This window comes from Falco peregrinus, chromosome 7, assembly GCF_023634155.1.
Source record: "Falco peregrinus isolate bFalPer1 chromosome 7, bFalPer1.pri, whole genome shotgun sequence".
NCBI lineage: Eukaryota > Metazoa > Chordata > Aves > Falconiformes > Falconidae > Falco > Falco peregrinus.
The window spans coordinates 39,693,459-39,706,432 of NC_073727.1; the positions used below are offsets into that span (position 1 = coordinate 39,693,459).

Here is a 12,974-nt window from a genome sequence, read left to right on the forward strand (position 1 = left end):
CTTTTTCAGTTTTGTTTTACTCGGATTATCTTATCTTCTGCTTCATAAAGTCATGCAGTAAACCTAAATAGGCTGTAACCTATGAAGGGGAAATGCCATCCTAGCAGAGCTAGTCAGCCTTTTTTTTAATCTTCCCTGTCTTTAAGTGTTGTAATTCTAAAGATAAAAGCCCCTGTCAGAGCCTCTAAGAAAACCTGTTAAATGTCTGTTAAGCAATTGCTTTAAATAATTTCTTTCCCTTCTACAACTGTACTATACAAGCAGAAGTTTCACTTGGTTTCATGCTACCATAAATAATGTTCGGCAGTAGTTCTGTTTTACTCTAGTGAACTAATGGGGATTGTCTTCTGGGAGCATTGAGCATGTCACCACTGATAATGTGTGAGGTTCTATACCAGGTACAGTCCTTTCATTTGAAGCCCTGGTGCATTCATAATGCTGAGCACCCGTTGCTGCTGTGATAGCAAGGTGTTTTACGGGTTTACTGGTTCATGGAAGGCACTGTCTCCTTTCCCTCCATAATTAAAATCTGTTGTTTTGTACAGTGTTACATGGTGACACAATGTACATGGGTTCATTAATACACTTTGTTTCTCTTGCCCTTGTTTACCTTCAAGGCCAAAGAATGCAACATGAACAGGTAACTAGTTATACTGCCAAATAAGAGGACACCTCCTGTCCAGACTATTTTGCAGAGATACTAGATGACTGCTTTAAATGTCAGATTACTGAACAAGAGAAAGCATTGTCCTGCCTTGTCTGGGTTTTTCCTGGCTGGGTTTTTCCTTCGGGGGGGGGGGGGGGGGGGGGGGGAGGATTTGAGAATCATCTGAGCATATATTACAACTAAGTTTACAAGCCTGCATGTCAAGTCAGCCAGGAAAGATTTCCTTTATGAAACCCACAAAGGGATTAGAGACGGCTGCAAAATTCAGCACTCGTAAGGACTAAAATGTCTACATGCATCCCAACTAGGAAAAACATGAATGTGCAGAGGATTTTGTCAATGGGACTTTGTGTGCTGGAATAGAAAAAGAATAGCAGTAGTATATGGATGTTGGATTTCACACTTAAATACATTGAAGTGTGAATCTTAGGTGATGACAGATTATAATTGCTTTCAAGTTGCGTACCTTTTCCCTCTTTCTCCATCTTGGAGATACTACTTGCTTTCTTACACACCTTGTTTATTTGATGTGACTCCACCATAATCTATTTGATGTGAGAATCGTCTTTTACTACAAATGCGTCCTAAACACTTGGGGAACTTGGCTAGCAACACTTAGCAGTCTTAAAACCTAAAAATGTTCCCTCTTTTTACCTCTTCAAGAGACCCCTCTTAAAATAGGGGATAGACATTGTAATGTCAGTTTAATTATACTGCAGTTCAAATCCTGTACGTTTTGTGTCAATTGACCTTTGTTATATCATCAGAAGCACCTCTTTTTTACTTTGTTTGTTTCTGCTTAATGTGAAAACTGTCCACGTGTGCACTCTTATACTACAGTTGGTACCCTGGGGCTCTGGGGAGTAGGAATTGTATTCCTTGTTCCATGACAGTCAGAGCTTCAGCAGTAATTAAAATAAATACTTTCATTATGGATAAGCCATTTATGGAAATGTGATTTCATCCAGGCATTTACAAGGTAATGCAAGCCAATTAGAAAATCTTGGAGGTTGTGTGACTTTGAAATTATGCAGACAGTCATGTAAGTTCCTTCTTTAAAAAAGCATAGATGGGGAAAAAAAGCATGTTTTGGAGTCCATACCGATTAAGATCTCATCAAAAGCTGATTTTTCAATTATGTTTTGTACTGAAGGTGTTATGAGGAATTGCTTTCTAGGTTTGTTTCTGCTTCCACTACCAGTGGTTGCAAAACCAAAATGTCATTGCCCAAGAAAACGTATCTTTTTTTTCTTTCATTTTTTAAAACAGAGACTGCTCGAGTTAGTGTCATGAGTAGTTAAACAGCCCATAGGATATACTATCTGGAGACTTAGTGTTTTTAGTGGATCTGGATGATTAAATTTGGTTTTGTTTGTTTTTAATCCCATTTTTCACCTAGTAATCTAAGAGAAGCCTGCTGTCTTCCTGTTTGTTCCACATAAATGAGGAGACACACAAGTTGAGTGTCTGGAGCATTGCCAAGACTGTAAATGAGCCCTGCAGCAATGTTGATGGAAGTCATAGCTGAGAGCAGTCTCGTGCATTGATCAGAGACCATCTTTCAGATCTCACAAATGGCTTGTGAAGGAAGATGGTAGCAAGTGGAGTAAGCCAAGAATATGCTGTCTGATAACTTGTTATGCTTCTGTCATTTGATCACATCAGATCATATGCCCTTTCTCTAACTAGTAGGTTCCCAGATCTCATTTTATATAAAGAGTAGCAGTCAAGACTTAGCAGTCTTTGCTGAAATTCCCTATTGCTTCATAGCAAGGTTTTGATCATTACTTCTTTACTGTGCTTGATATACCTGACTTTTCTATCATTCATCTGTTATAAGCAGGTAATTGACACTTGTGACAGAAAAGATTAGGCATATATGTGCTAACTTTTCACAGTTCAGCTCCATAAAGGTAGGAAACTTAAAAATAATAAAAAAAGAGGGAGGGGGAGAAGAGATTGTGAAGAGCAAGGGCTTGTAAGACTGCCTAAACTGGTGTGCATTTCTCTGTATTCTAGTGTGTGGGTTCCAGGTTTTGATCTATGCATTAGATATTAACAAACTGTACAAAGTCAAGGTGGTACAAAAGAGCAGAAAATCACATCAAGCAAACAAGGTTTTACAAGCAGGGAAAATCAGGACATGTGAACTGCTGAATAAGATTAGTCATAGGTCTGGCTGTCTGTCTTGGCTCTTAGCACGGTAAGAGATTTCTCAGTGGGAGGTGACAGTTGTTTCTCTCTGGGTTTATGAACTATGCACTACACCTGGGTTTTACACAGCAGTGTATGGGGAGTACAAATCCCATTTTTTCCTTAAATACTGAATATATTTTTAAGCCAGCTGCCAAACTCTCACAGCTATTAGAAATGTCAATAAAATTTCAGGGTAGCTAACAGCTGAAAAAATGAGACCCCACCGCTGTCTGTGAGGCTGGCCAGTAGTTTAGAATTCACTTAGTGCCAAACAAAATTTTGGTTTTGAAGTTCTAAATTTTGCAGGTATGGGCTGAGCAGCAGATGGAAATAACAGCCCTTGTAACTTCTGTACTTATTAACCAAATGAGATTATTGAGGGGTTTTATAACTGACAGTTTCCTTTTCAGCTATTCTGTAGGATTTGCTCTGTGGACAGGGAAAAAGTTATCACTGTTCCTTGTCACTGGCACTTGTCTGTGTACCAGCAAGTGCAGCGAATTGCAGAGAACTTTGCAGAGTTCATGTCAACAAATACAAAGCACGGCATTCTTAATCGTTTGTAATTAGGATTAGATTTCCTTCTCCAGCAAGTTCAAGTGCTCTATAGTTTGTTTCTTAATACTGAGGTAGGCTGCGTCGTGCCTTTAAGATGAGAAAATCCATTTTGCCCATTTCACAAAAAAGGGAAACTATGAAGAAGAAACTTGGCTCAGAAACTTTGCTCTAAGTGTAAATGTTAAATATTTTATAAAGATTATATAGTCCAGGACTGTTGTACTTCGGAAGAGTAGCATGTCTTTTTCTGTTCTCATTGCCTCTAGTGTTTATCCACATTACTCAGCTTCTATTTATGAAGGACTGAGTGAGAGTCAAGGCGAGATAACAGGTATAAACAAATGTAAAATCATCATTACATAGTGGTTTTCTTGGAACGCTTTTTATAGTTAAACCATCTTCTGCAAAAATAGGATTGAGCTCCTGCCTGCTATTTTATTTACAAAACAAAGAAGCAATCAAAAAAACCCCACAACCTTTGGAGTGAGGTGTGACATCCTGCCATGAAATACAGTTTTTCTGCTGAGAAAAATACTTGTAAAGGTGCAGTGCAGAGAAACTTGTCAGGCTCCCAGAATGCAAAGAAGGTTATTTATGTCCTTCTCCAGAAAAATGGCACACTCATTCATGGACAGGATCTTCTGTCTGTATCTGTAAGAGGAAATAGCTGGTGCTCAAAGCTGCTCTTGTACAGAGAATTCGAATTCTCCTACAGTTATTAAATGCCTGCTTTCCAGTAATGGTTTTTTTTCCCCTCCCTTGTGCAAAATAAGTGCAGAGAGGAATAATCTCCCAAGCAGAGATTCGGTAGTAATGATGGGTGTTCAGTGGCTCCAGCATTGCTAAGCGATGCTATATTAGAATTGCCTGCTTCTCTTTAACCCGCAGATCAGCATTTTCTTTTTGTTCTTTACGAAGGCTCTGAAATGATTCTAGAGATTATCACTACCTAGAGAGAAGGTACAGCTTGCACCTGAGAGGTGATCTGGTTTTCTGCTTCAAGTGTTACATTATGATTTTTTGCTGTTCCACCGTAATGTGGAAACTGTGCAACACAAGGAACCAAAGGGCAATAATCTTTTTAAACATGCATCCCTTTGCCTCCTTTTTTTAACTTGCAAGTTCTGATCAGACACACTGTGGCAATTGTTTTGTATTCTAAGACGAGGAGATTACCCCAGGGTGTTGTGCATTAGTAGCTGTCACAGAACCTACTCATAAAATAAAAACCTAGTACCAATGAAATGTATGTGGTAATAAGAGAAATGGTTAACAGCCAGTAATGCTAACTTATCTGATGCTTTGAATTTCCTTGTGCAGCAGAAAACAGCAGTTCTTAGGAGCTGAGAAGTTGTAGGGACCAATACATTAGTGTTAAAGTCATTGATATTTGCTGGTACGCTTATCCCAAGAAATTCATGTTATTTCAGACCAAGCAAAGCATAAATTCTGGCACTGGGGGAATTTTATGCTTTGAAGGAGAGAGGACAGTAGTTCAGACTCTCAGTCTTCTGTGGGCAGGAGGGATTGGAAAGGAAGACAAGGAGGGAAGACACCTCTAGACACCAAAGGCATCACACCACGGCACCTCTCACCACGTTGCCCCACTCACCCACCACACTACCCCCAGTAGATCACACCACATTCCCGCTCCACTTCTCGTCAAAGTAAGGTTTTGGATGAGGCTTTTAGTTCTTAGTCTTCCTGCTGAGTTTGAGACAGGACAAGCCTTCCCTGATGAACAGGGGCTTGTGAATTGTTTTTTAGCTGCTCATTATCAAATGACTGTAATCACTTACTGGAAATATGCTAGGCTGGGAAATCCTCATGTCAAGCAGCAATTAATGGCTTGTTTCACATAATACATATTTATCTGTGTCGCCTAAGTAATAACTTGTATTACATGCATTTTTTCATTCCTCCTTTGTTATCCTGATAGAAATGAATGGAAGGACTGATTATAAATCATGCAAAGCTTGCAGTTAAAGTATGAATGGATTCTGGCTATTGAGTTCGAGGCCAAAGTTGATCACAGGGCTGTCTTTCCATCCATGGTCAGACATAGGAGACTGCAATAAATCATGCATTGGGCTGTACCTTTGGGGCCAGCAGTTGCAGCTTCTCAGGAGGAAGCAACTTGATCGTGCCATCTCCTTTATCCTGGTAACATGTGGTCCTAAGAAACTTCTGATGTCTGCTCTAAAAATGGAAGGAGCTGTGGCTGAAAGCACATGGGTGGGGAAGGGAGGCAGTAATGGATGAAACTCACACTTTTTTTTCTTCCCCCTTCTCTCTTGATTCAAGGTCTTGCTCTGTATAACATATACTTCCACATTTGAGCTGAATGGGAGTTCAGTGTTGAAGATTGCGGAGGTAAGTGCCTCTGTCATACCATGATTGTGTCACTTAACATTCCCCCGCTACCTAGACTGTGTCTTCCATACATACCCTGAAACTAAACTAGTCCAAATCATAATTACCATCCTAAAGGCTGGTATTACTTCTTGTCTAGTGTGAAAAAATAGTTCCAAGTTAGGTGGGGTTGATGGGCTTGCATGGGAAGGCACTAGGGAACTGACTGACAGTTGTGCATTACAGTGTTGCACGTTTACTAATCCTCATATTCACTTTACTTTGCCTTTTGCAATAGAAAAAAATTCCTTGAGTTCTTTATAAAACAACACTGTGCTGATTCCTTACCTGCTGCAAGTCTAAAACTAGTGAAGTTTTCTCAGAGAGGCATGTAGGCTGTAACGTACTGTATTGGCCCATATAAGTGCCACCAACGTGCCTTGTTAGCTTTGTGTGTATCTTTTTCCTAATACATCCAAGTAAAAGGTTTATTACACCTCTAGATATGTGGTGTTGTCCTGGTGCTATTAGCCACTCTTCTCCCTTTATTCCATTAGATTTTAGTCTGAATTACATTGTAAAGGAGCTTTGGCTGTAGAAAAAATATACCTGTGTGTTTGTTAAGTGAGCCTTTGTAGATGGGTATTTTTAGCATAGTGTGTAGCAAGCCATGAGGCTGTTTGTTCAGGTTAGAGAAGATGCACAGGAACACTTAAGCCTCCCATGAAGCACTTGCTATTGTGTGCAGAACATATAAAATTATATTGTTAACACGGTATGGGGAAAGCTAATGTTTGTGGAACAACGGAATGGTTATAGACATGTCATACACTCCAAGTATATGTAGACATTTGTAGTGTTCCTTCTCAGGTTTTAGTATTTTGGGTGTGGTTTTCCATAAAAAAGAAAAATCCCATGTGAAAATAGCTCACTTTACCTGGAAGTTACAGTATACAGTATTTTCTAAGTTTAGGAATAAAATTGACCTTGCATTGTCGTATTGGAAGCTGAAAATGGGGATGTAGGGATAACAGGGAGCCAAAGAAAACATCTGCCAGTTTGTAACAAATGGACTTTAAAAGGCAGAGATACAACATAAATAGTTTGTGTATATAACATACATAGGATTAAAAAAAAAAGTAGTAATTATTCCAGATGTCCTGTACCGCTTAAACTTTGGGTTTTCTTGTGCTATGTGAGACCATAACGTTTGGCTGTATTTGGAGGTCTTTGTAAGTCCCACCTGCAGCAAGGATGAACTGAATTGTTATTTAGAGCAAGCCACAACTTTTTAAGTTTTACTAAACGCTCTTTACATCAATGTTCCAAACTGAAGAAAATACAGATAGTTTCCCCTGCTGTAGTTTTTCTCAGCAGACTTTCTAACATGCAAAGCAAAAGCTTAGTGTATCTCTTTGCTGTAGGTAAAGAGCTCTAGCTTAGACAAAATACTTGGTGGGAAAAGTATTTAATGGCTCTAAACCCTTCAGATTTCAATCTTTAAGAGCACTGCCTAAGACTAGGGGGGAAATGGCCCATCAGTCATGCTCTGTGTGCTATAAGCTGTATCAGAAATCATATTTTCTGTTCTCTCTGTAAATTTGGATAACAGATGTTATTCATTTAAAGCATCCTGAAAAATGGCAGTTTTCTTGCATAGACTGGAGTTAAACCCTGCTGTTCTTGGTAGTTGCACTTCACTTTCATTCCCAAAAGGCTAGCCTGGCTCTTAAAAACCTTTACTAGTAGAGTGGCACAAATTAGCACAATGATAGCTTCTCCTTTTTCTGTTGAAGCGAAGAGGAGGAGCTCTGATGCAGGCTGATGAGATGTGCCCGCAAAGCAAACAAAACTTCAGTTTCCTTTAGGGAATTGGAACAAGCTGTAATACAGAGCATGCGTGTTTCTATTTGAAGTGTTTGGAGGTACAGCTATTGTCCCCACACCCTGAGAAAATACTGCCTCATTCAATGCCTGTGTCTTTCTAATTAGCAAGTCCCACCAGGCACATACGTACTTCCTCGGGCTCCTCCTGGCCAGGTTTTAGGTAAGGCAAAGACTTTAGCAGCTGGAATCAATACGCCTTGGTATCTGAATTCTGCAATTTATAAGCAGTAGGAAACAGAAAATTATTTCTGAGTTCAGCATTTGCTTAGCGTTTATTTTTCTGACCTGCTGTAAGGGAAAGGTGGCAGAGAGGAGCTTTCTGCTCCAGTGCCCCTGCTATTTGACATTTCTTTCCAAGTCAGTCCCTTAGCTTTCCTAGCCTGCCCTCTGCAGCAAAGTGGAGCCACTGCAGAATCAGAAAGGTGCTGCCTGCATTACCGGTAGAAATCTCTGGGGACTGCCTGACAAACAAGGCTGGAGTCTGGCCATTTTGCCCTGCCAGATCATTCTCAATTCATGTGTACAAAATAGTGGCACCTCAAATCTTTCTGAACATTATCAGCTTCAAATTAAGGAAGCATCCAACATGAAGAGTACTATATTTTGTGGTGTAAGTATTAGCAGTATTGAAAACAGACTGAATCTTGCTCTGTGCGCCTTCCCATGCTTGCCTAGACCCCTGCAAGAAAATGTAGTTTATGCTGTTGCTTGTTTTCATGTGTGTATTTGTTACTCTCGTCTACTTTATGGAGGTTTGATTTGTTTAACATTGTTGGTTTTCATTGGCTAACCCTTCTGTGTTTTGCTCTTAGTTGTGTTTTGCATGCCATAGAGCTGGAAGTCCCCGAATGCATGAAATGATCAAAATGTCCATTGCACACCTCCTTGGGGCCCTGAGCTCTCGCATTTTTACTGGTGGTTCTTCATCAATGGCTTTTCAAAAGGTACCTTGCCCAGCCATTTTAGAACACAGGCCTTCCATAAGATCGGAGCTCAAGTGGAAAGGACTGTTGCTCATTAGCTGGCATGGGGAGGGGAGAGAAGGAGATACCAGTCATGCTCTTTCCAGAAAGTCAGCCTACATCCTAAGAATGGTATTTCATCAATTGATTCAGGTACTCTAGAAAAAGGCTTACAGCTCAAGAGGAGAATGATCTCAGCAGCACTGGAATGGTTTGGCCTCTACAAAGGGCTGTATATGATTAACAGAATTTAGGGGTTTTTGTCCACTGGAGTTCAGGTCATAGCTGAATGAGATGATGGGCAGAGTTGGTCCAAGCCCTCTTTTAACTTACAAGACCGTCTTCATCACTGACATTGATCTCTAGCTAAATAAAATCCCTTCTTTGTTTGGCAGCTCTTGGAATCTTGAAAAAGGGCAACAAGAATGAGAGGCTGTCGGTTCAGTCCCTTATATCCTGCAAATACATGTAACTGTAACCTGTTCTAGTATATGGTCAAAGGAGATAGTCGGTCTGAGTTTGTCATTTGCATAGTGTTTCTAGCATGAGGTAGAGTGATACACATACACTTGAAAAACTCTGAAGTCCTGTCTGTCAGTGTAGTTGGGAAATAAGGGAAGATAAGGCAAGAGCCATAATTAAGTAGCTTCTGTGTGTGATGTCTTAGATCACTCACTAAAGATACTGTTTGTATCCAAGAAACTCAGTAATGTCTTGTGCTTGTGGCTTTACCGAAATGCTGAGATGTGAGGTTGCCCAAAGTGAGGAAGTCAGAAGGGTTTTAGGAACATACCTATATTTTTTTTTTCCACTCTAACAAATGCAGAAGTGGGCCAGCAACATCTTAAACTGCATAGCCTTGAGTCCACAGCCTGCTTTTTTTAGCTGCTGAAATAGCTTCATTTCATTTCTATAGGAGTTAGAAACAATCAAGAATCTTGTCCGTGTGCTTATGTCAATACTGGTTAGCCTATGTAATCAGATCACTTTGATTTTTCCCTCATAAAAACTCATCCTCATTAGGGAACTATAAAAATGGCTTTCCATCATATAATATCCTTCTCATTCAAAAATGTGCACCAGATGCATTTCTGTGTACTGCTTATGCATATAATTTATACTATATTTTTCTAAAATACTTTTTCACAGATAGTTTAATCTATATTCATGGTTCTTCTCACTAGTTATATATTTAAATGATGGCAGAATCAAAACACAGGGACTGAAAAAGCATGTGAACAGTCATTTACTTTTTGAAAAAATTTTTTTAATGGTCATTGTTCATGACAAAGCTCAGTGTAGGCCAAAGGGCCAAAACTGCTTCTTTGGATCACAGTCTGAGGAGAGTGTATTGTACAGTTCTGCTGCAGTCCCACTTAGCTCCATCAAGACTGTTATCCACTTGGTAGCTGCTGTACAGTAGTTACAGTGGTTATTACAGTTACAGCAGCTATTACGGAGACTAGTATCTCCTGCAGAAAATCTGATGAAGGACAGAAATTGCATTTTGCAGTGTGCTGTCCCCAGGATCCTAGCTGCAGTATGCTTTGGCAACTATTTGTATAACATCATCTGGGGCAAAAGTCAAGGACAGCTCTGGTCACAGCAGTGTCAAAAAACTGCCAGCAACTGGGTATGGATCTGGGAACTGAATGGTCTGTCAGTGATCTTCCATTGCTGCCTTAGCTCCCATGGGATCTCTGAGCTGAGGAGCCCTTGGCTTGATTGCCGATTATTAAAAGGCAGTAATTTCTGTTATTTGTGGTGAAGCGCTGTTGTGTTTTCCGTATTAGGAAAGGCCTTTAAAGGCTTTCAGATATGCTGCAGTATGTAATAATTAATTATAGAAAAAGTGGCAAATACCTATAGAACAGAAGCAACAATCTTAAAGAATTGGAGGGTATTTACATTGCAGATACAGACTTGCAGAGTGATAGTTACAAATAAGTATCTAGAAATGAACAATTCAAGTAGCATTTAGTGAATTATCTATGGAGCAAGGCAAGTGCCAAAAGCACTTGGGTTTGACAGGAGATTTCACCATTTTTGCCCTACCGTTCCTGCAGCTGTGAGACTGATGAATTGCTTCTAGATGCTATTTACTCAGTTTTCCATATTGCTGAAAACTTCTAATGTGCTCATAAAGCAATCTGAAATAGTAAGGAAGGCTGGCTATCTGCGTGCAAGAGATGTTGGTATCCTCCTCCTAAAATGTGTTACTGGTAAGTTACAGTTCATATCTGTGTACTGCTATCTTGTTTCCTCATCAGGTTTGCATTGAGACATATGTATCTAGCTGTCACCAGCGGAGCATTAACACCGCTGTGCGGGCAACCCTCAGCCAAATGTTGAGTGACTTGACTTTACAGTTACGACAAAAGCAAGAAAACATGGTGAGCCTTCTGGCATCAACAAGTGGTTCCACGTCCATGGCTGCGTACCTTTTTGTTTCTCTGAATGCAGTGTATTGTACTGGCTTGTTGTGCCTTACGGCTTTTATTTGACACTTCCACAGTTAATCCTGTTTAAAAGCGTTTTGGGGCTCTGACTGTGTGCTTGCCTTACAGCAGTCCGTCAGAAACGCAGCTCTCATATTGTCAGATCTACTTGGCTAATTTATTTATTTATTTTTTCTCTCCTTCCATTAAACAAAAGAGTCTTTGCTCTGCTGTCAGGCTGCCTTGGCTTTTTCCTTTTCCATTCTTTTTATTTTGTTTGCTTGTTTTCTTAAGGTTCATTGAAATAATTTTGCCAAAAGTTTTTGCATGACAGATATTTACCTATATAATTCTCAACTAAGGAAAGTGTAATTGAGGTTTTTCTTCTACTTTTTTATAGAAGATAATTTAGGGTCATGACATTCTTTGCTTGGCTAGCAAAAAAATTAATTCTATTTATTGCATTACTAAAATCCATGAGAGTTGTTTAAATGAAATCCCAGCATATTGTCAGCAAAACTGTAGATGTTCTGGGTACATGCAAAAGTACATTGGCTTCTTATAGTCATTCGTGCTGCTGTGTATATTATCAAAAAAATTACTGTTTATAAAAGTCAGTTTCTATTTATTAGGAAATTTTAAGTACTGTAATTGCACAGTTTATTTTCCTTATATGTGTTTTGGGTTAAGATGATCACTTCGATTTTGGATTAGTAGACTAGATTGCTTTTATCCTAATGAACAACTGCAGAACAGAATTAATCAGTTTAAGTAGACTTAGCTTCTGTCTGTGCTAGGTAGGTTCATTCTAACAGCCAAAACATTTACCAAAAAAAACCCCAAAACCAAACCAAAAACCAACCAAACCAAAAAAGAAACAAAAAAACCCCAGTAGTTTTGAGATTTAGTTTGGGTCTGAAAGCTGAATTTCGTTAGATCTGTTCTTAGCTGAGGAGTGGGTGAAAGCATGTGAGAGCTGCATTTATTTCCTGGCAGTTTGTTGTTAATGCTTGAGAGAGGAATTTGGCTTGACCCCTTTGTGCACTGATAGGAAAAAATCCTATACTGCTGCTGAACCAAATGATGTAAGAGATTGTTTCCATTTCCTGACTGCCATTAATGCTGTTGGCACTGTAACATTAACAGTGACAATGTGATAAACTCTTTTATACTCAATTGATTTTGGTACTTTGTGAAATCTAGACTATGCTTTCCTCTCAGTTAATGCAACTTACGTGCCTAGTTATTATTAAGTTGTTTTAGGTGTAGGAAATAAATCCCTAAAGAACTTATAAATCCTAGTTCTACTCAATGAGATGTGAGTTCCTTAAATGTAAATGACTGTTAAAACAGATCTTAAGGAATTTTTGAAAATGTTTTGCAAAAGCTTGCTTAAAAACAAAACTAACAAAAAAACCCACCCCACCCCAGAACACATAGGTGACATGGGTTTGTTAAGAAAGCTCTGCTGTTAAATGTTGCTTCTGCAGTGTTTTTCTGCCCCTTGTACCAGTTACACCACCTTTGTCTTTCCTTAACAGACAATTGAAAACCATGATGCCTTGCAGAAATTCAAGAGTCAAGGTATTTGTAACACTTTTTTAGTGACTTCTTCCAATCCAGCTTTTTTTTCACTTTCCTTTCATCAGCACAGTGCTGTTTAATGTCACAGGAATTGCATCTTCAGGGTTTCTTCCCTTCTCCATAGCTTGATGCTGTGTTACCTGTGGTAATAACTGAGACAGCCCTGTTAGCTCCTGGTATTTTCAGTCGTGTGTTCATTTGGACCATGGTAACATCATTGCACTCAACATAGTAATAAAAGGATTGTTTCAAGGTGAGTTTCAGTGCTCTGGAAAATGTTTTAGTAAGTGGCTTTACTTCCTAAATTGAAACAGATTCATGGGGTAGGAC

The 12,974-nt window shown here is 39.3% G+C and overlaps 1 protein-coding gene across 4 annotated transcripts in view; it reads left to right on the top strand.

Annotated features, from left to right (window-relative positions):
- The window catches only part of ARFGEF3 (ARFGEF family member 3), a 96,726-nt gene that overhangs the window by 30,481 nt on the left and 53,271 nt on the right, over nucleotides 1–12,974 (top strand). Inside the window, exons 5-8 of one of the 4 annotated variants that reach the window (XM_055810551.1) lie at nucleotides 5,726–5,794; nucleotides 8,473–8,604; nucleotides 10,893–11,015; nucleotides 12,602–12,644. In XM_055810551.1, the coding sequence (XP_055666526.1) occupies nucleotides 5,726–5,794; nucleotides 8,473–8,604; nucleotides 10,893–11,015; nucleotides 12,602–12,644 (367 nt within the window). The remainder of the gene's footprint in view (nucleotides 1–5,725; nucleotides 5,795–8,472; nucleotides 8,605–10,892; nucleotides 11,016–12,601; nucleotides 12,645–12,974) is intronic. The other 3 variants (XM_055810553.1, XM_055810554.1, XM_055810555.1) reach the window with 3 other exon arrangements.